Source organism: Equus przewalskii, chromosome 23 (genome assembly GCF_037783145.1).
Source record: "Equus przewalskii isolate Varuska chromosome 23, EquPr2, whole genome shotgun sequence".
NCBI lineage: Eukaryota > Metazoa > Chordata > Mammalia > Perissodactyla > Equidae > Equus > Equus przewalskii.
The window spans coordinates 1,601,124-1,628,586 of record NC_091853.1 but is presented as its reverse complement, the minus strand read 5'-3'; the positions used below and the strand labels follow the sequence as shown (position 1 = coordinate 1,628,586).

Genomic DNA, 27,463 nt, shown 5'->3' with positions numbered 1-27,463 from the left:
ACAGAAGAAACTGGGCTCTAACTCCAGACCTAGTGAGATCTGTCTGGAAAACTTCCTCCTGTTAAGAATTGGAAAACTGACCAAGAGCTATGGCTCTTATCGACCACAGTCTTGTTTATTGAAGTCTTTTCTCTCCCAACCTCAAATTTTAACACTGGATTTTGTCAACTGGAAACCAATGAATTCCCAAATATGAAACCAACGAAATACCTTATATGTCTTCTTTATATCTATAACTTGTGGGAAGATTATTTGCCTTCTAAGAAGTTTTCTGGGGATGTCTGAGCTTGAGTATTAGACATGGTATATCATGTAACATGGTTGAGGCTTTTGCCACCATTTGTAACCAAAAGTCATGAAGAAATGACTCCATTGAGAGCTCGGGCTGAGAGAGCTTAGAAAAGAGGTTCCTGAGTTTCCAAGAGGCTAGTTCCACTGCTGATGGGTAAGGTGAATTTGGCATAAATTTCTTAAGATTATCACAATTAATTTTGAGTTTTTTCCTTGGTCAAATTTTTCAACTTACACCCAAGGAACTGTGACCAACAACTGAGTTTCAGAAAGCATTCAGGCATCCAAAGTTAAAGATATGTAGATACGTCATGATAAGAACAACCAAATTCATGAGTTCACCTTGGCCCAGATGAGAACTTGGAAAGAGAACTAAACCAAAAACATAAACATACACGAATTTGCTAAATGAACTGGAGGAGGAAAACATGAAACAACATCAAAGGTCCCCAAATCTAAGCAGATTCACAAATCACTGAGGGAAATAGACCGAACACAGCCATTATTAATGTATGCAGATCGTGAATTATGCTGCCGGTCTCAGGCTTGTACCTTGTAAAGCGCTACTTTCTCAGGCTACTATTAATTCAGCTGAGAAAGGAAGAAAAGCACGCCAATTCTATATTTTTTCTCCACAAGTACATAGTAGGGAATGACCAATGGAAAGCCTTTCAGGTGTGCCAATAAGATACTCTTTCTCTTATTCACAAGATTGTGTCATTGCTCCATCCAAGTATCTCTGTGACAAGAAACAGATACTTACCTTTTTAAAGAGTCTTCCTGAGTCCTCGCTGACTTGGACAAATCGAGGAATGATATTATTCAGGTAGATGTCACTCAGGGTGGTGTGGTCCCTGCTCTCCCGCTTCACCTGGTTTAAGAGGAGATTCCAGCAGTTGACTGGAGAGAGAACATTCTGATCCTTCCTGCAGAGAAACAGCAAGAAAAAAAAAAATCAATGTTGGTAAGCAGCCAGGGCCAACATCTACGACTAAGGCCATGTCACAAAATCACAGCAATCAAAAGCCAAATCGGAAACAGCAGTATCTTTCCTGAAGCTTGAACCTCTAGTTTTCTCTTTTTCTAAAAACTCAGTGGAGAAAATAAGAATGAGAAGGAGAGAGAGGGAGCTGGGAGAGGGAAACAGAAAAAGGAAGAGGAGAAGCAGGATTACCTGTAGAGCATGGGCAGTGTTCTAGGAACCTGGTGCAGGCTTTATAGACATTATCTCGTCTAAGCTCCATCGTTTGTTGTAAGAAATGACCTACCGTTATCCCCATTTTACTGGTTAGAAAACTGAAACTTAGAGAGATTGTCATTTGCCTACAACTAGTAAGGACGAGTCACAGAGATAGTAAGAGAGAGTCAGGGACTAGAACCACAGTTCTGTGTTGTCTGAACAGAACAGGTCTAGGCTGCCTGACTCCAAAGTCCATCACCTTAGCCACTAAGTCATTTGGTTTGTGTCTAGGGTTAGGGACAAAAGTTAGAGATGTTGTCTAGAGATAAGATCACGTGAGCACTGCAGACTGCATCCTCACACACTTCTCTACCATAGGAGTCAACAAAGCCTGCTTTGGAGGCATCTGCCAGGGAAAAGATGCTAAAATCTTTTTAGTCCCACAGAATGCATCTACGGGGGTTTTGATTTCATTGATTGAGCCATTATCTCTTGTCCCATACAACCAAGAGCACAAACCACATCTGAACATACATATTCCTACAACTTCTACAGCCTGAGTGGAACAGTAAAGTGCCAAACCAAGATGCTCATTTCTAATGAAAACATTGTGATCCAGAAAAATTATTATTTATTTTTTTGGCGAGAAAGATTGGCCTCGAGCTAACATTTGTTGCCAACCTTCCTCATTTTGCTTGAGGAAGTTTGTCACTGAGCTAACATCTGTGCCAGTCTTCCTCTATTTTATGTGGGATGCCAGCCCCAGAATTATTATTATTATACTCAGTTCACAGCACTAATTTAAGCAACAGAAAGTTCTGCATCTGCAAGTGGGATTTCTTTAAGGAGAGAAACAGAAAGTAGTGGTTGTTTGTGATACTAATAATCAGGGTTTACTGTACACTCGGCACATGGCTGGGCCCTACACTCACGTTGCTTACCTTGAACCCCACAATAACCTGATGAAGCGGGAGTTATCAACCACATTCAGCAGATGAGGAAAGTTGAACTAAGAAAGGTTAAATATTTTGTTCAAGGTCACATAGCTAAAAAGTAGCAAAGCTGGAATTCAGAACCAAGCCTCGTAATTGCAAAGAGAATGCTCTTAATCACTCAAAGACACACAACCTATTCACCCCTCTTTTGCCTCTTCCCTCCCTACGGTCAGACTCTTAATGCAAAGAAAGTGAGTCGAAAGTGGCTTGGTTCTCAAGGCATCGCTGCCTTCACTCAGGGCTGGAGGCTGCCAGGCACCTGTGATGTGTAGAGCATGGAATTCAAGCTGGAAGGGCTTTTCCAAGTCTATAGTAAGGCAACTACTAATAGTCAGGCCACACCTCCTCTGGCTTCAGAACACACCAGACTGTGAGATCTAATACCTGTCTAACCAGCACCAAGAAGTTGCTTCAAACCAATGAATATTAGAGTCCAAACTGAAACTGTTCTATACCTGCCCACTGCCCCAGGCATTGCACTTCTGTGGTCAATATCCCTAATGCTTTTGTGTCAACTACTGTGGTAACACTATGCCACTCATGTTTCCAGGGAAATTTAAAGATTTCTATGGAAATAAAAAATATATACTAGCTGAGAGAGAGAGAGATGCATGTAATTAATCCATTCCTTTCAAACTGTTTAGCATCTGAAAAAAAAAGTGAACAAGAAACAATCCTAAACTCAAAATGGTGAGAGAGTGGAGCACATGCACTCAGTGACATTTGATGTTTCCACTGCAAGAGACCTTTTAAACTGATTCCAAATGAATTTCAGTCAAAAAATCCTAAATAATCTAATTTACATTTTTATCAGGTAGTAAGATATCCACATCCTCGGTCAGCACGGAATCTATGAGGCAATTACATTCTGCTTTTTAAAAGGGCAGATCTCCCAAGACCTTCACTTGAAACTGGTTTCAATCTGCTTCTTACAGGTGAACATGGGTTGATGGCCTCTATTAGTTCGTTTCCTATAGTGCTTTACACACATGAAAACAATGCCACAATTCTATTTCACAAACGAATAAACATCTTAAATGAACAAAGTGCAGTATTAGGGGCTTCAGTGGTTATAAAAGTGCTGATGTCACAGTGCAGTGTAGGAGACAAAGGAAGACCTCTAATGCAATGGAACATGAAAGGCACGAACGAAGGGCCAGTGAGCTCACAAGTGCACATCACAGATCACAAGAGCAGGAGGAGAAGCAAAACCAATCGACACCATGGAAAAGGATGCAGGGCATAAATCCCAAGGGGACCCTCAGAGGAAAGGATGAGCAAACAAAGTTGAGTTAATAAAAAGGATGGGCAAAAGTGGGAATCTTTGAAAATAAAATGCCTATCACTTAACACTAATAAATTTATTAGGGACTTCTAAGTTGCTACAAGTATTTTTATCACATGTATTTATTTCCATCCTTATAGCATGTCATGGGACAGCTATTATTGGTTTTAGCGAGCAGAAGCTTTTAAAGTGTGTTCCGAGAAACTCTGGAATTACAGAAAATCGCACTTCAATTTCAAATGATCTAACACACTCCTTCAGATGAGCAACCTCCACTTAAATGTGCAAGAGACCCAGCACCCGGTTTGCCTGCAGTAGACACCACCACAATGCCTCATGGGCTGCGGAGCGAGCTTCACTGTAAGCTTTGGAATAAAGGATCAAGGTGTGTACCTGAACCTCTGAAAAATGGCCTGTTGGTTAGAAGCGATGTTGCTCTGCACAGGTTTAGTTTTTAATATAAGCCTGTGTGCCTCCTTGGGGGAAGCTGTTCAGGTGAGCACATGACTTGACACACAGTGGCCAAGTTCAATTCCAGGTCACAGCAGGCTCAGGGGCCTATGCTGGGTTCCTGGGAGACCACGGCTGGGTAGGGAGAAGGCACATGCTCAGTATCATCCCACCGCATTATCAATTGTTGTAGTGCTGATTATACGTTTTTGAGCATATCCAATTCATATTTACAAACGGGAATGGGAATAGCTAGGCAATGTTAGTGATCCAACTTCAAAACAAAAATATCCTTCTTTTTATCGAGATCAATTTAAAACTATCTCAAGATCACAACTCCTCGGTGTGAATCAGGATTTTCTTGGTATTGGGCAACACAAGTCAGAACCAGAAATAACCTGGATGCTGAAACCGATATAAAACGGCAAGTAGGATTCATAAGCCCAATTTTGATATTTTGGATTCACAAACACAGCCTCATTGTTCTCACTGATTGACTCTGTAATAAGTACTCTTTATAAATTTGCACTTTAAAAGTAGATTTACACCAATAAAATACTGCTTTGATCTGCTGCCTCTACGGGGGTTCTATGCAAGATTTTTATTTTAAAAAAGGAGTCTGGCTTTAAAAAAACAGTATTAGACTCTGCTGTCTGTTTCTTCTAGGGGTTCCCACTCTCTTTTACTATTACTGAGGCTTTTCATATAATATTTTTGGTTCTTTGAGAATGTATGCTTTCTCAGATATATTCCTCCTTTCAACTGAGGTGTTTTAATTAATTCATTTATTTATTTTGCGGTAGTGTGGGCCAGGAGAGGTGAAGGGTATGTGGTAGGAGGGGACACAAATATCCTGCAGAGACAATTTTCCCAGCCAACAAGAACAAAGATGAAACACACTTCAGGCTGGAAAATAAGTAAGTCAACGAGACGTGATTTCATAGGAGTGTATTAAGGTTCTGTGAGAGTGGCTTCCTGCTTCAGCAGCCTTTAGCCTCATTTATTTGGGGCTGCTAGAGCCAAGGGACCTTCGTTTGGTTAGGAGACTGAAATTTGTCTTTCTATCTTTTCCATCTATCACTTGTTTGTACAGTGTCTTTACTTCCCGCCCCCGGAGGCGTAGGCTGTGTAATCCTCGGGCATTTAAAGAAAAGGGTCTGCATCCCTTAGGAATGTGCTGAACAGCTGCAAACCTCCTCAGACACTAATCTCTAAAAAGCAGACAAAATACCCAGAAGTATTGTTCTTACTTAAACAATTTTTCAGGAGGAAGATTAAGAAAACATAATACTGTACTTGAGAGGGAACGACTCTAGAGTCAAAAAAAAAAAAAAAAAAAGAGGAGGTCCAGAAAGTCACAAGCTGGCTACGCATCCACAGAAGAGATTTTCATTATAAAGGCACTGAAGGAGACAAACCTGCGTGGCTGCATCAGTAGCTTCAGATACATCAGCCCAGCTTTTCTCCTTCAACTTAGACTACTTGTGGACGTTCAACAAACTTAGCAACAAATGCTCACACGGACTTCTCCACAATATCCGCGGCGAAGAGCTGACTCCAGAAAAGGCCCCACGTTGGCCGCGACATTACACTTCCTTTTTTCCATATACCCCATAAAGTGGACACACACCCTGTCAGTGTACATCTAGCTCCCTAAAGATCTTCAAAGCATGACCGTAAAATCCTGGAAGCTCTGCTGGCCTAAGTGGCCATTTAATTAATAAGTTTCATGTTCACAGCCCTGCAGATGGGATGCAGGTCACAAGCTTGGCATTACTGGATGGCTTGAGCTTTCGAAGCACTGATCTGCTGAGGTCCATTTCCTTTTGGGCCAACTGTCTCTGACTTGCCCACATCGCAGGGCTGTTGTGTGGTTCAAATGAGATGCTGGATGCAAAAAAATTACATCAAGAGTAAAGCACTATACAGATGTGAAGAAATATTATTACTTTTATTTCCAAACAAACTAAGATTCAGCTTTCATCAATTTCCAACATGCTCCTCACCCGGCCCTGGGCCAGGGCCAAGAGCACAGCCTGCTGAAAATGCACAGCCCACGGCAAATAATGGTTGGGATAAGACAGCAGCAACAGGCAATTAACCAAGCAGCTGTAAGTCTCTGGGAAGACGTGAGGGAGATACCAACGGGAGAGCAGAATTTAATCTTCCACTGTCCTTCCCCTAAGGGGCGACGGGGAGCGATCACTCCTGCATTCCACACAGGACGCTGTGTGCAGAGGCAGATGGGAGGGAAGCCAAGGGTGCCCAGGCTGCCAGAACCCTGGCTGCTTCAGCCCTTCCACAGAGGCCCGCTTCTCAGAATTCCTATCAAACCTGCCAGTCTGTATATAGAGATGGCAAATATCAAGACATCTAAGAGAATATTGTTTCCTCACTTTTAAAAATAGACATATATAGGATGAGAGACAAAACCCAAAATGAGTTAAATACATCATTCGATATAAGTTTCTGAGCACCCCACTATGAGGAGGATTTTAAAAAAAGATACACGCATAATAAAAGGGATCGTTCAGTGACGGTTGGACAGGGAACTAGTGACAAGGGGGAGGCTGGATTTTTAAACCTAAATTCCCTCCTGGCACCTTGATTAAAAGGAAATGAACTGAGCCAGCCAAAGAGATTATTTTATTCAGATGAGAGTTATTAGCCTTTCCGGCTTATTTTCTCTATTATGCATTTTGCTGATGCTGACAGAAGCAGACGGGCTGGATGGAGAGGCAGAGCCGCAGCGGATTTATGGTTTGACAGTGCCATGCATAAAATCAGACCCTTGCTGACCCAGATAAGCCAGAGTATGGATTGGATTTGCTGGGGAAAGTGTTAAAAGAAAGAGGGGGAAAAATCACCAAGGTAGGAACTGACTTGAAAAAGATTCCGCCAGTAATGGTGGCTGCTGGGTGTGTGACCCAGTAGCACACTGGCTGCCTGGAGGCATCTTTCCAAGACAGGTGGGCAGGCAGGCAGGCAGGGAGGGGGCAGGCACACTTCTCTGGGCTTATCACAGCTTGGCTGCAGCTTTGTCAGCAATGAGATCAGAGTAAGAGAGTTCAGAGACAGAAAGAGAAAAGGGCCAAAGGCAAAAATGTGTCTTCTATGTATGGAGAAATGAGCTTTCAAATTTCAGAGACAATACCATAAATTGTCTTCAGTAGCCTAGACAGATGATTAGAAAAGAGTCAAGCAGTGGTGTACCCACCTTACTCAAAATAGTCTAAATTGTATCATATAATCAGGCTTGGAGAAGAGCTGTATGGAAATGGAATTCTTGTGGCTCTGGATTAATTCCAAGGAGCCCAGCCACTCCCTTGGGATAATGGCATGTCCAAGAGCTGGGAGCTCAGGAATCTGCTTTGAAGTTGGGAACTGGACTAGCACCGTGTCTGACATCTTAATAACTACTTCCTGAATGATTATAGGACCAAGGTTCCTCTGCGTTAGGTCAGAGAACTGGGAGTGGTTCCCAAATACAACCCACTGGAGAATCTAACTGGAAACGTCTCTATCAATTTTTGTCAGGCAAGAGACCTTGCTTTCCCTTCAACTACCGCCACCCACCCCTTGTTCATGGCAGGGAGAGGAGGGTGGAGGTTCTTCGAATCACTCAAGACAGCTCTGTGGACCCCATGAGACCAGACACGGTCAGGGGGTCTACCCAAGATCTGAATCTCTGTCATTCAGACTTCTTGCCTAGATTTCTGACATATTATTGTCCAAGCTCCTTCCCTGAGTCCCCGATCTCTAAAGTCTTCTTATTTCATTCATTCAACAAATATTGATGGAGCACCTAAAATGTACCAGGCACAGTTCTGGGCACTAGGGATAAAGGGAGCAACATTCTTGTTTCCGACCCACTTCTCCCATGTTTGTAGACCTCCTGGATCCAACACATGGCTTTCCTGCTCCTAGACTGTCCATCAGCCACAACCCACACATCTTATCTCGGTCTTGATGCTTGTGTGTACAGTGGCTTAGATGAACCATTGTGAAACTCTGATTTTGCTGATTTAGAAGATCTGCCTGCCCACCAGCTCTCGCTATGGCTTCTGCAGACCTGGGACCTGTGTCTTACCACCAGCATTGTCAGAACTATAGAGAAGTATAAACAAAGAGGCTACTAAACCTTCCTTATGTACTCTGGGTACAATCTAAATGCTAAAGAATAAACACTATGTGCTACAGCCCAATATGATCTGTAGAACTAAGGGCCTAGAACTCCACTTATGTATTAAATTCCCCCCCGAACATCCCCCCAAATAGGCTGTGATCATATTAAAAAGTCTAAAAGAAGCTGCCTAATTCACTTAATTAAAATAAAACATCACAGCAAGAGCAAAAGACATAACACAGCTATGACTGGTGACCAAGGAATAAAAAGCAATATACGTTTCTCAGTTTAGAAAGATTTTATAACCATCCACCTTAACAGCTGGATCCACATATCCATAGAATAACCTGTGAACAACCCTACAATTATATCTTCAGTTTTTTCTTCTGTAGTTAATTAAGATGTCACGAGAAACCCCGTAAGTAATTACAGCACATGATAAACATACAGAGAAAAAAAGTACATGCAGATGTATTAACAGACTTTTTAAATGAATGAAATCTTGGGAGATGACTGAGACCAGACAGTCTGGCTCACCCCTGGTAGTTCATTCTGGAGAAATAAATACCTGTCTGTGCCAAACTGGAATGACGTCACTTGGAAATCCACACACTTATTTTCAATGCAGTAACCACTGCCCTTGGAGCAGGCACCAGGCACGAGCGGAGAAGTTTGATCTACAGCCAGTAACTCCTCCTGCCTGGTAAATGGTACTTAAGTATGCCAAGTACCAACAAGCGCCTGGGAAGAAGGAGTACCCCTAAGATTCAGACCTCCCTTCCTGAATATCTGTTAATGAGACAATGGGTTCCTTTACAAGGTTTGTGATAACAATGAGGAAGGTGGAATAAAGTGATATGACTCAATTCTATGAAACTAAATGGAATAAAGTCTAAATAGTCATCAGATGAGCTGCATGCATCATTACCAGTTCTCATGTGTTATTTTGATATTTATCTTGCCTTACTAGAAGGAAGTCTCTTGAGGATGGGGTATATTTTGGAATATTCAATGAACATCTATTACCAAGAATGGGTGGGTACTTAATCAGCATTGACTAATGACAGATGCCACAGCCAAAGAAATCCTCTGACAATTCATTTAATGAATAGTTAATATCTACAGCCTCCATCAACCTGGCCTAATCAGCTGCTGAGCGTGTACCTGAGTAGCTGTTGAGTGACTGAATTTGTATGCCCATCGCCTCGTGTACTCTAAATTACAGCATATTATTAACCATGCCGATACTCTGCTGGCAAAATTTTAAAGGCTTGGGTGGAGTAGGAGATGCCCTCGTCAATTTCTGGTTTTGCAGGTTATTGAATTCTACAGGTCTGTAAGGAATCTGGATGAATGATGATACCCCATCCCAGCAAGGTGGTAATCTGTGGAAAGCACCCTGAGCCAGGCTTACAACCTAAAGTCTAATCTTAGTTCTGCCACTTACTAGCCAGGTAACCTCAGATAAGTCACAGAGGTACTCTGGGCCTCAACATTTCTTCATCTCCTTAGAAAAATAAATGGGGACAGCAGACCTGCTCTGCCTAACTCACATGGCTATTGTGAAGATCAAGTCAAATAAGGTGATATCTATAAAAATACTTCACAAACACTAAAGCGTTCTATACCTACAAATCAATATCGTCATCATTTGTTATTACTGTTATAACTATTATTATTACTTGACAGTCCACACAATGTGTTTACACCCACAAAACAAAGTGGCTAGAGTCACATCTGAAAAGACAAACGTGTCCCCAAATTCCCAGGGCTTATTACCCAAGTTTGCAATGAACTTGTTTTATAAATTTCATACATCATCAGTGCACTAAATAGGAATAGATGTTGTTGCCATTAACTTATAATCTGGTTTCCTGGAAATTCACAAACTCAGTGAATCTCCTGTGTCCAACCTAGGAGAAGCTTTAAAGGGAAGACTTTTAAGTGCAAAGAGACAAGCCAGAGGGTACAAAAAATAGAATCAAAGAATTTCAGAGCTAGAAGGGACTTCAAGATGGTCTAGAGTCTAGATCAAACTTGTCATTCTCTAAGTGAGGAAACTGAGGCTCGGGAGCCAGGCAAAACCCAGGTCTCCTGACTAGCAGTCATTTCTAATTTCATTGTCGTTGCTGCTCTATTTCAACTAAAAAACCCTTAGCATCTGTAAAGCCCTGGTACTGACAGAGTTAAGGGACAATGCCCAGCTGCCCCCGCCCCAGAGCACAGAGCTATTCTAGGACAACACATAACAGGAATGCCAAGGGCCCATGAACCCGGAGGAGCAAAATTGCTAGTGCCCAACGGCGCCGGCAAGCACGTCGACACACTGCACGCGGTTCCACATGAAAGGCGGGTGAATAGGAAAAGCAGTTTAACTCTCAGGCCATGCTAATTTGGGACTGGCTCTGGGCACCTACTGGAGGGCCGGGCCACATCTCAGCCACTCTGTAAAATGACACTTCAGCTCCTTCACTCTCTATTCCAAGGCCTTAGTTAACTCCTTCACTGCCTTCACAAGGACCAGAACAGATAGTAGAAAAAGAGAACTATCAAGGGAGAGCAAGACCCAGGAGTGAGTGTGGGTGATGGAGGCCATGCTGCAACGGGAAGACTGTTAGTCTGGATTCGGGTGATACTCACTAGCATCTAGCATCTCCGAGCACGCGTGTGATCTGATCTGCAGCCTGGAGCAGCCAGGCCCTTAAGTCTGTAAGAGAGTAGTTTCTCTGAGTCTTCAGGACCCCAAATCACCTTGCATCAGAATCGCCTGGAGTTCTGGTTTAAAACGTGGATTCCTGTGCTCCTCTGCCACAGACTCTGATTCTCTAGGGGTGGAGTGATGCCCAGGAATCTGCATTTTAAATAACTATCCCAGGTAATTTAACGCACACCAAAATTTTAAGAACAAATGCTCTTAAAGCAATGCTTTTCCAACTGTGGCATACAACCCATTAGTGAGGTTAAAAAAAATCAGTTCTGCAGGTCATCACCTAGAATTTCTCAAAAAATGAAACAGAAACAGTAGAACAGCATAATACAGAACAAAGTAGAAAACATCAGAGTATATCTCACAGAGCAAAAATCTGTAAGTAGTGTTTTGCGAAAATGTTGTTCTCAGTCATTTATTTAAAAATATACTTATGTCTGTGCATGTGTATATTCCAGCTGGCAATATAAAATATTTCTTATAAAATATTTTTGGGGGTGATTACATACCCTGACTCTTTTGAGAATCTGAGGATCTTCTTTCAAGTATTGTCCTCCAAAGAAAGGTGGGGGGAGATATTCTGTACATATGCACCACAATCTGCACAGGAGTCAGGGGTCCCTGAACTTCAGAAAGCCTGTGGACTTCTCCGGAGGACAGTTCCTGCAGTGTTCAGTACTCTGGTCACAGTGGGCACCTGACAATTACTGGAATATGCCAACAACTTTCTTCTGATGCTCTGTAAATGACTGCCAGTATCTGCATGATGCACCTGTGAGTAAGGGGCCCCACCATGCCGATTTTCTTCCTCTTATATTCACGGTGACTAGAAATGTTAAAGTTAAATGGTGTTCTGTAGAACACTGGGAGAAAGCTGTTAGCAAATTCCGGGAATGAGGATTCCAAAAGTGATAGTGTGGGTATAATGCCACTGCTTCCCAAGGAACACGCTCCCTGTCTACAATACCCAGGGATATGCTATGGGACTGGCACATTTTTGCACTCCTATTGATAAAGTCAGTAGAGGAACAAAGACTTGACTCCCAAGATAGTGACTTCTTTGACCTGTAAATGTACGCACAGACACAGGGGCCCCAGCCTCACCTGCTCTATCTGAATAAAGGACAGAAATTCCTTAGCTTTTGATGGAAGATTCAAAAAGAGCAAAGACAATTAGAAAAAGAGCAAGAACCCCAGCTTGATTATCAACCAGTCTCATCCTGATGGTTAAAACTATCTTCACGTAGGGTGAAAATGGGGACAACAGTTTTAGAAACCAGATATTGCCAATTGAAGCACAGAAGGAAGAGACAAGGTACAGTGCGGCAAGGCATCACGTGGAGAGGGGGCGGGGGGACGGAAGAGTGGGGTGGGGAGGCCCATTGAGAAGACAGAGAGTCAAACCCGAAAATTATTCTAAAATTTCCTGATGCTTTTCAGTAATTGGTTTTCATGTGGTGGAAACTGGCACCGCATCTAGGATACTTTGAGTCCATCTGTTTCTGAACTTAAGCTGTAGGCAAGATTCAGAACAGCTGCAATCAGCAGCACTGACCATGTTATATGTGTCTGGAGGAAGGAGGGAAATCAAACGAGTGTGTGGGAGATGGAGGAAGAGGGTTGCATGGGGCAGTGGAAGGGAAATCTGGAAGCCATCCCCAGACAGACAGGAGAACATGGTCGGGTCAGAAGGGATACCAGCAGAGCTACTGGAGAGGCCAAATCATCTGAGTGAAGAAAGTCATGGAGGCAAAAAAGCAGGGGCGTCAGGACAGGGAGCTCCTCAACAGTGCAGCAACAGGGCCAAAGAGTTCTGCGAGTCTGGGCGTCAATGAGCAGTGCCCTGAGGCTTCACCTCTCAAGGACCAGATCAAGATCATCCAAAGGTCCTACATCCAGCATGACATGAGCCGCTGGTAAACAGTCTTCACAACTATAGCCTAGAACTGAGATGAAAGCTAGGTTCTTGGTTCCCTAAAAGCAAGAGGGTGATCATGGAGAACGGCACGGAGAACTCGAGAGGAATAGTCTGAGGAGAAAGTGGCAAGGGACCCAATCCATAAGGTGGCTTCCCCAGGGTCATGGCAGGCCCAGGAATAGGGGGACTGGGAAACAGGATGAGCCTCCGTATACACTCTTTGTCTGGCCTGTGGCCCCATCACCAACTGCCGCTAACGCTCTGACTTAATCTATGGATAAGCAGGTCTCTCACTGCTCCTGAGGCTGCTCACTCGAGTCAAGAGAAAAGGCTTGGCAGTGAGCAATGTCAATCAAGACCTCATTCTGAAGGGGATAAAATTAAATGCAAACAAATAAATAAACCAGATTGTATTTCAAACAAATAATATAACCACACTGAAGGTCTGGAGGTTGGTGGAAAAGAAAGTAGCAACTAACTTTTGAACACGGTGTTTTGGTCCTCAAGGCTGAAAGCAAACAGAAATCTAAACCAGTACTGAAATCTAGTTGGTAGTCTTGTTTTTCAGAGACATGGACTAGTAATTCTGAAACTACTTTGTGTACACTCCAGGAGTGAGCATTCAAACAGTCACGCATCACTTAACGACGGGGATATGTTCTGAGAAATGCATCGTTAGGCGATTTCGTCATTATGTGAACCTCACCGAGTGCACCTACACAAACCTAAATGGTATAACCTACTACTCATCCTGGCTCTACGGTCTAGCCTATCGCTCCTAAGCTACAAACCTGTATGGCATGTTACTGTACTGAATACTGTAGGCAATTGTAATACGATGGTAAGCATTTGTTATATAAACATATCTAAACGTAGAAAAGGTATAAAAGATAAAAAATGGTACACCTGTATAGGGCATTTACTACGAATGGAGCTTGTAGGACTGGCAGTTGCTCTGGGTGAGTGAGCGAGTGAGGGTGAGTGAATGTGGAGGCTAGGACATTCCTGTACACGGCTGCAGACTTTATAAACACTGCACACTCAGGCTACAGTAAATTCAGAAAAAAATTCTTTCTTCAAGAATAAATTAATCTTAGCTTACTGTAACTTTTTAATTTTATAAACTTAATTTTTTAACTTTTTGACTCTTTTTGTAATACCACTTATAGCTTAAAACACAAACACATTGTACAGATGCACAAAAAATTTTCTTTATATTCTTAATCTATAAGCTTTTTTCTATTTTTAAAAATTTTTATTTTTACTTTTTAAACTTTTTTGTTAAAAACTAAGACACAAACACACACACTAGGCCTGCACAGGGTCAGGATCATCAATACCACCGTCTTCCACCCCCGCACCTTGTCCCACTGGAAGGTCTTCGGGGGCAATAACACACATGGAGCCTCATCTCCTATGATAGCAACGCCTTCCTCTGGAACACCTCCTGAAGGACCTGCCTGAGGCTCTTCTTGAGGAGGGGTCACTCTTTTCAGAAATACGTCCACGGTGGTTTGCTTTGTTTGTTTCTTTTTCCATCATAGATTTACTTGTAGGCAGATAAGGCACCAGGAACATTCCTCTCTACTAATGAAAACTTTTTGGTGTTGGGTTTCATGTTATCAAACTTTTTAAGGAGGTTATTGGGGTCTGCAAAAGCTTCTGCTAAACCTGTCACTGCGAACCGTCTTGGGTGTTCTTCTTTTTCTTCTCCTGCAGCTTCCTTTTCTCGCCTCTTCTTCAGCTATGCATTCTAGTCCCAACAACTCCTCATTAGTCACTTCCTCAGGACCCACCTCTAGGAGCTCCTCAGTGTCATCCTCATCCACACCATCCCATCACAGCCCTGTTGATCTTTGCAACCTCCTCATCCTTGGCACATCCTTTGACGTCATAGATGAACCTCTTGAGTGTCTTCTTTCAGATGCCGTTCGTATACTCAGTGACGTCACCCCAAGCCCAAGCAAAGTTCTCAATGCAGTCATAGACGTTGGAATCCTTCCAGAATTGCATCAGTGTCTGCCTCAGTTGCAGCAATAGCCTGGGCAAAGGTCCTCCTCAGGGAGCAGGCTTTAAAAGCTGCTATACCTCCTTGATCCATTGATTGGATCACAGAGGCGGTGTCTGGAGGGAGAAATATTGCTTTGATATTGGGATGAGATCACAATAAAAGGAGGATGTCCAGGAGCATCATCAACAATAAGCAAAACCTTGAAAGGCACGTTATTCTCCAAACAATATTTCTCCGTTTCGCTAACACTGCAATTCAGGAGGGCATCTTGGAAGAGGAGCTGGGTCATCCATGACTTCTTATTGCTCCTGTAGTACACTGGCAGTGTGTGCTGACTGATGTGCTTGTCGGCCCTGGGTTCTCACTGTGCCAGATCACAAAGGGTTTCAATCTGTAGCCTGCAACATTGCCCCCAAGCAAAACTCTTATCCTGTCCTTAAAAGCCTTGAAATCTGGCATTGACTCGGCCTCCTTAGGGATGACAGTTCTTTTAGACATCCGTTTCCAGAATAGGGAGGTTTCATCCAGATTGAACATTTGCTCTGGCAAGTAATTTCCCTCCACAATCAGCTTATCTAGAGTTTCCAAAAATTCTTTAGCTGCCTTCCCATCAGCACTCGCAGACTCACCACTCACCTTCACATTATGTAATGAATAATGATTCTTAAATCATTTAAACCACCCAGAGCCAGCAGTAAATTCAACATCATAGTCAGGTCCGGCCTCTTCTTTCAACATCGCAAACAAGCTTTTGCTTTGGCTGTGATCGTCATGGTGCCGAGAGGGATCACTTTTGTGTCTGGTCTTCAATCCAGGTCATTACAAGCTTCCCCCTTGTCCAACATAGGCTCTTCTCGAATTTTTGTTAGTCTCATCGTCTTCGATGACGCAGATCCTTTAACAGCTTCTGTCACTTTGCTCTTGTTCTTCAAGATTTTAGCTGTGGTGGAATGGGACATGCCTGAGTGGCGAGCAGTAACCATCACTGATTTTCCACCATTGTAGTCCTTAATCACTATTAATTTTGTTTCCAGGTCAGTCATTTGACGTGCCCTCTTACTGGCAACACCAGCAGTGAATTCTCTGTGCTTAGGGGCCATGGTGAACAAAACAACAAGAGATTAAATCAAGCACAAGAGAAAATAGTGCAATCAAGAGACACAGTAAACACGAGATGGTTGAGGCTGCTGCTGGCCGAACATCACACACTGCTTTACAGGGCAATCATTTGTCACTTAACAAGAGCACACATTCTAAGAAATGAATCAGGAGGCGAGTTCGTCATTGTGTGAACGTCATAAAGTTCACTTACACAAACCTAGATGGTATAGCCTACTACGCACCTGGGCTACATGGTACTAATCTAATGAGACCACCGTCATATATGCAGTCTATTGTCGACCAAAACATCATTATGAGGCTCATGACTGTAAACTTTCTTTTTCTAAGTAGAAAGAGTACACTCTAAAATAACAATAAAAAGTACAGTATAGTAAATACATAAACCAGTAACATAGTTGCTTATTATTATCAAGTATTATCTACTGTACATAATTTTATGTGCTATACTTTTATACAACTGGCAGTGCAGTAAGTTTGTTTCCACCAGCATCAGCATAGGCACACGAGTAATGTGCTGCACTATGATGTTACGATGCTATGTCACCAGGGAATAGGAATTTTTCAGCTCCATTATAATCTTATGGGACCACCGTGTATATGCAGTTCACCATTGACCAAAATGTCATTATGTGGCACGTGACTGTAAATATATCATGGATAATGGGTGCCAGGTTTCTTACTGTTCAGAGAACAGAGTTACAAACATGGAAAGGGGAGAAATAGAGTAAAACATGTGATGTTAGCCTGGAATTGAAGATAGCGATGAGAACTCATAGGCTTTACTATAGATAATCAGATAGATAGACAGATAGATAGATAGACAGATAGATAAAGAAGTACGCAGGTGTATGTGTGTGTGTGTAATACATCTATTTATTACCTCTGCTGAGAGGAATTATAAACGATGGTACTCCAGCAACAAAGAGTACATCTAGCATCCATGGCTTCTAAGTACCATTATTCATTAAAAGGAACCTCGGCTTTTTAAAGAAATGGCTCCAGAGCTGAAATAAAGAAAAGTACAAGATGAACCTGGAATATCTTGTTGTGCCAGAAAGTAAGGAAGTACTCAAAGAATGATGGGTGACACGTCAAAAGGACACAGGAACCAGCTTGAAGGGACTCCACAAGCCAAATCTAGGACAATACGAACATCAAGATAAAAAAGGATGGGGGCTGGCCCCATAACCTAGTGGTTAAACTTCCGCGTGCTCCACCTTGGCAGCCTGGGTTTGAGGGTTCGGCTCCTGGGTTTGGACCTACTCCACTCATCAGCCATGCTGTGGAGGCATCCCTAATCTTCCTCACCAAAAAAATATAAATAAATAAATAAAAATGGTGAACGAATAACACCAGAATCCATGAGTCCACAACGATATAAACAATCAGATGAGGAGATGGAAAAGCTCTTCCTTACAGTAAAATTTGAACTGATAAACGTAAAAGGAATGATGGAAATTGAAAAAATTACCTTTTGGTAACCATCATAATAATAATTGACTCAAGTAAGAATCATTAATAGATGCTAAAACTAGTGGGTATAAAATTTGAAGAATAACGTGATATTTACATGGTCTCACAGTATCCCTCCAAACTATGTGTATTAATTACAAAGCTAAAATTGAATAACTTTCTGGCAGAAAAATCTGGCAAACACCACTTTAACCAAATAATCAAAGTTAACATCACCAGTAATGAGACAAATCATCAAGGCACTCAGAAAAATATGATATCACTGCTATGGTATTCTTGCCCAAAGCACATAACCTGAATCTAACCATAAAGAAATATCAGACGTTATCAGAAATATCAAATTAAGGGTCATTCTACCAAATAACTGGGCTGAATGTTCCCCCAAAATGTCAGTATCATGAAATACAAAGACAGACATGGAAAGCAATCCCCACTAAAGGAAACTAGAGATAAGACAATTGAATGGAATACCTAATCTTGGACTTTCTTTTGCCAAAAAGGAAATTTTTGAAACAATTGGTAAATCTGAATGTCTGTTGATTATGTAACATTTTTCTATCAATATTTATACCCTGATTTTGATAACTGTACTGTCATTATATCAGAGAACAACTTTATTTTTTACTAAATACACACTGAAGTATGTAGGGGCAAGGGGGTGTCATGTCTGCAACTTATACATGATTATTTCAGCAAAACAAGATACATTCGTGCATGAGTTGTGCATGGAAAGAGAGAGAAAGAGAAGGGTAAAGCAAATGTAGTAATATGTTAACATTTTCCAGCAATCTGGGTAAATGGTATAATAAATTATCTGTACTATTCCTGCAACGTTTCTGTAAGTCTAAAATGATGTCAAAAAAATTTTAAAGATCCCATTCTGGAGGAAAATGAAAAGAAATCATTTCTCCCATCTTTCCTCTGTCACTAAATACATGCTACTTTGTGGGGTTTTTTTTTTGCTGAGGAAGATTCACCCTCACTTAACATCTGTGCCAGTCTTCCTCTGTTTTCTATGTGGGTTGCCATCACAGCACGGCCACTGACGAGTCGGGTAGGTCCATGTCTGGGAACCAAACCCAGGCCTCCAAAGTGGAGCATGTCAAACTTAACCACTAGGTCATGGGGCCAGCCCTTGTGTTATCTTTTTTTAATAACTGTCTTCCACATGACACAATCAGCCTCCTGAGGGCAGAGGCGGGGTCCTATACCTCTCTGTGACCCCAGCACCTGTCAGAACATGTTGGTCATTGCTGATGATGAAGATAAAGCCAAGGGACTGAACCACATACAATACAGATGACTGAAAGGGTCACTCAACAATTCTGGCTCTTCAGTCTTGAACTCTACAGCTTGTCACAACACACACGTACACATACACACATACATATACAACCTTAAGATATCGCACATTAAACAGTAACCTCCATGAGCTAGAACAGTGGTTTATTCTTCTGTGTCTATTTAATTCCTAGCACAGCCCTTGGTATAGAATAAGCACTCAATAAACGTTTGCTGAAAGAATAAGTGAACCTCATACACCAGGACTGGCGTTCACCAAAACTTTCTACACCAAAGGACAAAATGGCCAGGAGTGGACTTGTTTTTCAGAAGAAATAATAGCACAAGGATGTTCTTAACTCCCCAAATAATACGTGCTCTTCTCAAAGATTTTTAAGCCAATTCTTTCTGGCTAGAGTGGCTTGAAAACACACCCAGACCTGATAAATTGCTTTTTTCATTTGACTAAAGGTGAGAACCTATCTAAAGTCTTCTTTAATTTGGGACCAAGAAAGATACTAAAGCTACATTATATACATTTCCTCCATATGGCTTCCCTCAACTATGTAGTAAAGTAAGTTTCATCATCTGGCTGTAAACTCAGTGTGTGTTTAGGGGCCGGGAGTGAGGTGATGGTAAAAAAGAGGCAACACTGAAGTCTTCAGAAGCCACTCTATCTTCACACACCTCCAATCAACGATGTAACAGACACTTGGCAAAACCAACCCTGAGAACGTTAGAGAATAGGTTAGTATCCCAGACAAAGCCCCTAATAATATCCCATTAACGTGTATATTCTAAGAACCTGAATGGCTTTTGGGAGATGCTAATGGAAAAGACTATGTGGTTTCCTGCCTGTGTGTCTGCATGCATGTGTATGATACGTAGGACTCTGTGGTAGTGAAGGGCACAGATTTCTGCCTATAACCAGAGAAAACTGAAGCAAGGAGGTGGCTGACAAATCTGGTCCACGGATAAAAAGTGGGGCAGGGAGGAGGGCAGGAAGTTAATACACCCAAGAAGCTGAGCTTTTCTTAATTGTGCTTGCCTTTCTGGGTTCACTTGCTCTCTCTGCAGAGTCCACTCAATAGCCTGTGCTTTGTCTTCCAAAGGAACTGTCTGAGGCATCATTTCCACCTGTATGCTGCAGAATCAATTCTGTAGAACATCCTCCTTTGCTAAATCTCAGAGATGCTGCCTGTAAATTCAAAGAATTTCAAGCATCAACAGAAACCCCCACCTCCACCCCCAGAACTTAGTTATGAACATCTGTTGTTTACAAGGGTTCAGGCTGAGAGCTGCCAGACTTGTTCTGCAACCTCTACTTTAACAGGAGGCTGCCAGGGAGGGATGTCTGAATTTCATGCAAGGATGCCCTGTCCCAACTGCTTAAGCAGCAATCAGCAAACGCAGCTCAGCATCCTACTGTTGAAGATAATCCTGGTTTGTTCGATTCATTTTCTAATCCTGGTTCTTTAACAAGATGTACCCAAAATATGTTAAGAAGCAGAGCTGTTGCTCATTGATCCTCCCTGAATTTAAAACCAGAGGAGCAATGATCCACTGATCGGTGGGGATGGATAGGGGGCAGGGGGTAGCTGAAATGATGATCCTTTTTCAACTCTGAAAAATCCAAATTGTACTTTTTTCTCATTCTCCCTAAATCCTTCATTAACACTGAGCTCTTCCCACATGACCGTTTCTCTTCACAGCGAGATACTTTACTGCAGTGCAGGAATCAGATATTAAAGTCTTTACTTCAATTAACTTGGGAGCACATCTAATTGAGAACATAACTGTGCTATCTTTTACCTTTCCCTGGCTGAGCCAAACACGAGTCCCTCCGAGTACTCTACCTTCCTTTCCTTCCTGGTGACTACTGGAACCTGCTTTAAATGGGGTCCTATTTTTAGATGCATGTGCCCATGCGCATATGTGTTATTATTCTCTCCCAGCCTGGCTGATTTCCCCCATTTCAATTAGGAAAGTCCTCACGGCAGAGACTGTCTTTTCTTCTTATCTTGTAAACCCTCCCACTTAACACGGCCAGCTCCCAATAAAGATGACATGGCTTTTGCCTTTAAAAGAGAACTGGATCAAAGTCAATTCATTTAATTGGCTGTGAATTCCTGAAAATTAAGGATCCTGCAAACCAGCCACACATCGCTTCCTGTGTCTACTATGGAATTATTATGGGGCTTACAAGAGCCAAGAAAATGAAGTTCCCTGTGCCCCAGCACTGTTGGTAAGGGACGTGATCACCAGTGTCTGTGCTCCAGCAAGCTCAAAGTCTGAGGTGTAGCCTGCTGACATTCCAATGGCAGAGTCTAGGAGACACAGGAAGCCCTCAGTAGTCTCCAGCACCATCCCAGGCACTCATAAAAGCATGCTTTGCTTCTGACCCGCCCTCTTTCATTCCCTATCCTAAAAGGGTAATATGAAGCCACTGATGCAGAAGCTTCTCTTTGGCCTCCTGAGAAAAATGACCCAGTAACCCACATTCTGCTATCCTCATGACTGAGGTTTGTACCGCACTGGCCCGCTGGACTGGATGGCAGCCACTGCAGGAGGCTGAGCAGGACTGGCATCCTTTTATTCACCCAGGTTGCAGCTGGGACCTGTGAGCCTCAACACTACGGCTTTATGGAAACCCAATGATTTGACAATTAATGCTACCTATTGGCTCTGTGATGACAAGGAAATCAGACAGTGATTAGAACACAAATTTCCCCCTCTTGATGACTGTGAGCATGGATCTAAAAGTAACAGGCCAGGGTTAACTAGGTTAACAAGGAAGTTCACTACGCCTCATAGGACAAAACGCACAATTGCTGAGTTTTTTAGGAACAGAACATACAATTAAATAGAGTCACATAATTGCATATTTCCTGCCCAATGCATCCATATCATAAAAATCAGGAAGGAGGATGAGCTTGTCATTCGTGAGGGCCCTCTGGGGTCACCGAAGACAATGGAGACTGACACGATATTACCCAGAGCCAGGCTTAAGAATGCTTAACTCCGCACAGGGAACACACAGTGAACCTAATCCACCAGGGTTTTACCTAGTATAGCTATGCTCAGTCCAAGCTTCCGAGGACAAGGATAACAGTCACTGCTATTGACCTTTACTACGTGTCAAGTACTGTCCCAAGGATTTCACATATATTAATTCAGCATGACAACTCCATGAGGTAGGTACTATGATTACCCTCAGTTTACAGATGAGGAAACTGAGGCAACTAAGAACCTTCATCTAAAACCACACAGCTAGTAAGTGGAAAATCCAGGATTGGAAACCCAGGAAATCTGCTTCTAGAACCTGTGAGCTTAAAGATCACGCTTTACTCCTGTGCTAGTGATCATTACATCAGCTGCCATTTGGGGAGCGTCGAGTAAGTTATAAGACTAGTGCTTTACATACATTGTACCCAATCCTTAGAGCAACTCTTCAAGGTAAGCATTACTCCCTACATTTCATAGAGGAGAAAACTGAAGCTAAAAGGGGTTAAGTGATGTGCTCAAGGTCACACAGCTGTAAGTGGAAGAGACAGGATTCAGACCCAAACAAGTCTGGATTAAGGCTCCGAGCTTTTTCTACGAAGTCATAAAGACTCCAAAAGAGGCTTCAAATGAATCCTTTCTTTGTTCCAAAGACTGGCCACGACTCTGCCTTGCTGATCCCCAAAAGCTGTCTTCTTGCGTCTCCCTATCCTCTTTATCCACATGTGAGGAGACCTCCCAACTCTTCCAAAGACAACCCAACCACAACCCAAGCTTCTGCAAGGACTGGGCCAGTGGAAAACTCACCAGGGGACATTTGCTAGTTTCTAAATAAAGGCAGCTTGAGCCACGGCACGGGGAAGCCAACCCTTGCTCAACACCAGATGCTACATCTGGGCAAAACCTTCCCTGAGGAACAAACAGCTCCCACATATGTCCACGATGAATGAGTGACATGCCAGTCCCAGGAAGTGGGGTTCTCCCTTCTGGCAGCTTCATGCTTCCCTCTGCTGCCCTCCTCAGAGTCACCCCATATTCAGAGAGGAACTTTCTGGTGCTCCACCCTTTTCTGATTTGCAGCTACAGCTATAACATTCTCCACGGCCAAATGACTCTACTTTTTCAGCCCAATGCTATCCTGTGAGACTGAGGAACAATTCTGAACTCACCTCCAGAGGAGAAATCCACTGGCAATGGTTGACGTAACTACAGAGACTGTGCACATTCAAATACTGGGCCCCAGGCCAAGAACATGGACTCTACAAGAATTCCTCTTTTAATTAATTGTGTACCTAACCTCCCACTGAAAGCAATGTTGCAGGTTGAATGTCTACCAGATTCTTGAGATACTTAGGCCCTGTTCCCTCACATCCGTTCCAAGAGCAACACAACTCATAAGCAGGCAAAGAGCAGGTTTACTTTCCACGTGTATCTCCTTAATTTAATGTTGGTGAGAATTGGATATTGTCTTCTTCCTCCTATCCCAGTACCTAGCTCAATGCCTAGCATATAATTAGGTTCCCAAAATGTGTATTAAATGAATACATACATAAATATATCTTTTACGCCCCTTTTCACTCTGCAATCTGAGTACCACAGACAATCTGAAGGAGGTTTCCCCCTTTTTTCCTCCTAAACCCTTGCTTTTGGAAATCACAAACATTTCCACAGCCTCAACCATCACCTCTCTATGAACATACCCAAATCTCTACCAACAGTCCAGACTTTAGCCCTGAATACAGTCAGTCATTTTCTGTCAGTTACTGGAAATTTCAACTTCAATATCCTTACAACATCTTAAACTTAACATCCAAAACCCAAATTTCTCATATTCTAGCCCTTCAAAAACAACTCCTTCTCCTAACTTTGGTATTTCTGTTCAAGGCATCGTTAATCTACCAGTCACCCAAGTCCAAAAGAAACTTCACAGCCCTGTTTCTTTTGTGCTTCCAAGCTCTCTTGAAACCTAGACCGGTCAGTCAGCAATGCCTGCAGACTCTTCTCGCACCAGGTGCTTTCCGTCCGTCCCTAGACTGCAAGCTCCAGGAGTGCAGGGGCGCTGTCTGTCTTCCCCGGCATGTTTCTGGCACATGGTAAGAGCACAATACATATTTGCTAAATGGACGGAAGGAAAAATTTCTGCTCTTTTCATTCCTACCATGCCACCCTAATTTAGATCCTTATTATCTACTGTGGCAACTGGTTTCACTGTCTCAAGTTTCCTATCATTTAGCAAACCACCACCAGGTTAATCTTCCTTAAGGAGTGTTCGTATCTCAGCTTGGACACTAAGCCATTGAAAGCTTCAGTGGTTTCCAATGTCTACTGCATACAGCCAAATCTCTTAGTCAAGAGTCAAGGCCTTCTATGATATGATCCGATCTACCTTTGTCCAATTCTTCCATAGACACTTGTTACCCCAGCCAAACCAGTGTGCTCACTGCACCCCAAAAGTGCTTTGTACTTTCCCCCTGCTGTGTCCCTCCTGCCTATGACATCTTCTCCCTCCCTCTCTACCTATCTATCAAAATCCTATCCATTTTCTTCAAGGTCTGGTTCAAATCCCATTTCGTCCCTGAAAGTTTCCTGGCCACACCAACTGGTGCCATCCCTTCTGTGGCACACACTTGGATTTACCACATATTGCCTTACCCTGAAGATCTGTGTTATTGTATTCAGGTATAATTTATCCTGGACTAGAAATTCATGTGGGAAACAACCACTACTTCTGCTTCTTTTGGATCTCTCTCCTCTAAGAGTCTAGAACAATATCTTAAAATGTTCAACAAATATTTGTTGTTGAGGAGAAGGAAAAGCTGGAAGAAAGACAGAAAAGATGCTGGCAGTGGGTTACAAAGTAGCATCAGATCTCTGTAAGGAACACAGCAGGAACAGCAATGCAGGAGTCTTCCTCTAAAAACTCAACAGAAAAAAACCTACCTCAAAATAAAAGAAAGAACTGAGCTACTAAAAGTAGGAGATCAAAACCAAGCGAGCTATGACTGAAACGTAATTTACAGCAAGTCTACATTAAAAAAACAGACGACGCATTATCAATTAGAGTCCTGCTGGGCAATATTAACACAGATTCCACTTAAAAGAGACAATCAAAGGCTCAGCAGCAAATAGGAATACATTTATGCTCTTCAAGGAGCCAAAGGAAATGCAAGAACATCTTCCCCAGGAAGACTTCCTACCCTCACATAATGTTTTATCTCTGCTCTCAATCAAACCAGGCAAACAGAATTTCAGACATTAACAGGGTCCTCCCGCAATTCAAAGGGATAGAGGAAGCCATATTACCTATGGTAAACAAAGCAGAATAAGGTGGAATCAAATCATTGCTATAATTCTATCTGCGGCATCTCTCACTCCGCTGTAGGGGAGGGGAAAGAGAAGGAGTGTGACGGGACCACAGGAGTTAGAGCTGTGTGCCTTTCACGGGGGTGTCTGCAGGGAGCACAGTGTGGGAGAGGACAAAAGGTGAGCAGGAGCAAAGCAAAATAGGAATCAAAGCCAGAGAGTGACAGGGTGATGGCTTCCAGCGTAAGAACTTGTCCCAGAGAAGATGAAAAAAGCAGTCCAGTAACACTTGTGCCTAACGGCCGTCACTTAAAACTGAAACAAAATACCCAACCTAACCCAGTATGAGGCTGACATCTAGCCAGGGTGAGAAACTGGCCTGGAAAAGGGGTGGGACGAATCCATGTGGACCGACCTTGGCCCTGGCCAACCTACCCACCCCATCCCAAGCTGAATAGTTTCCATGTCCCTGAGACGCGTCTGTCCAGAGCTGCTGCTGGCAGCTGCTCTCCTGGCAGCACAGGGAGACAAATTCATGGCATTGCTGGGCCAACAGCTGCTACAGCTCCGGGGGAGGTGACGAGTGCCCGCTGAGATGCTCCGGGCAGAGAATGAACTATTCTAGGGACTGGCCCTAGAGTCAGCAAAATTGAGGCTACACTTCACCAGCTGAATGAAAATATAGTACAATTGCCACTCCAGAGACCCAGGAAACCCACAGCCCTTCTTCTGTTCCAGCTTCTTTGACTTCAGTCAATTCTTGCCCTCACATTTGGCCATCTTTTCTGTTTCCAAGGGCACGACTTCAGTTTAGGCTCACATTAACCTTAGGCCCATTGCCATACCATCTGAACAGGAGTCCTCCTTCCAGTCTCTCCACTCCAAATGACCTTATGCATTGTTGCCATAGTTACCCTTCCAAAGCACAGCCATCCATAATTATGTTCCTTGCTCAAAAACTATCAAGGCTCCCCCATGCTTACAGAATAAACCTAAACCTTGTCATCTGGCATTCATGGACCACTGTAATCTGGTCCCTATCAACTTTTCCAGGCTTATGTCACTTTCACATTTATTATTCCTGTTTTTCAGCAAAACAGACAAGTTACCCGCCAGCCTTGTTTTTCCCAACTCTCTGCCTTCACCAACGCTGTTCTCTCTGCCTAAAATGCTCCCTTCCCCATCTTTTTAACCTCCTTTTACAACTTCTGCATTGTCTCAACTGAATTAAGCTTGTAGAACCAATGCCTAGCACTGGCACTTTTGTTTTTCCATTTTCCATCCGCTCAGCTTCACCACCATAAAACCCACTCTTCTCATGTACTTGTGCCACTTTGTACGGGTGGGTGGCCACGGCCTTTCATACACCTGCCTTCTCACACATCACAGACAATGTGGCAGAGGTTACTAACAGTCCCCTCGTTATGTTTTTCTTTCTTCATATTAATAGAAACTCTATTTTCCGGTCACCCAGAATAATAACTCTCTTCCCAGCCTTCCTCGCAGCTCAGTATAACCAGGTACTAAGTCCCGGCCAGGCAGAGGTGAGCCGAAGAGATGTGTGTGCCACTTCCAGACCGTACCTTTAAAGAGTAGGGATGCTTCCTGCCTCTTGCCTTTATGCCTTTCCCGTTGGCTGGAATGGGGACATGGAGGCAGTGAGCCATCTTGGGTCATGCAGACAGGGACAAACACTCTAGGGATGGACACGGGCCTGGGTGGCTAACGCCCAGACGATTCCATGAGAGAAATCAACCCCGATCTCGTATAAGCCACTATTATTTGGGGTCTATTACAGCAGCCAAACCTATACCCTAACCAAAGCAGACATGCCTACAAAAGCCTTTCCTGGGCCACAAATGTCAATTTTTTCAGTTGCTAACAAATGTTTCAAGCTTGGCCTCGTGGTGCCTCCTGCCAAGTGCCGGTTCAGTTTTCCCAGCACGGTTGTCTCTACACTGTAACGCTGTGCGCCCAAACATCTGAATACTTGGTTGCCTTTTGCAAAAGAGAAATGAGTAGAAAGTGGCAAACTGAAAGTGCTGCTCCCAGTATTGCGTCGGGAAGTAGAGTCTCATCACCGTACTAATGAGATAGGGTGGAAAGCAGCACCACAAGGACTCCAGCGCTCACTGGACTTCAGCAGACAGACCATGGGTTTGATTGTGGCAAACAGAAGAAAATTAAAAACAAGCTTCAAAATGCTAAAAGCACATCGGGTGAGGTATAATTCAGAATTTCACAAATATACTTATAGTAAGTAATGGAAGCCACCTATTCCACGTAAAACAGTGGTTTGACATTCAACCATTTGCCTT

General features: G+C 43.0%; 1 protein-coding gene across 20 annotated transcripts in view; it reads right to left on the bottom strand.

The window, feature by feature from the left end:
* Positions 1-27,463, bottom strand: part of SRGAP2 (SLIT-ROBO Rho GTPase activating protein 2) — a 236,630-nt gene that overhangs the window by 113,429 nt on the left and 95,738 nt on the right. For all 20 annotated transcript variants that reach the window (XR_011532182.1, XM_070591415.1, XM_070591416.1 and 17 more), the window contains one exon: positions 1,055-1,217. Coding sequence is in view for 19 of the 20 variants with exons in the window: in XM_070591415.1 (XP_070447516.1) it covers positions 1,055-1,217 (163 nt within the window). In the remaining variant the exon portion in view is untranslated. The remainder of the gene's footprint in view (positions 1-1,054; positions 1,218-27,463) is intronic.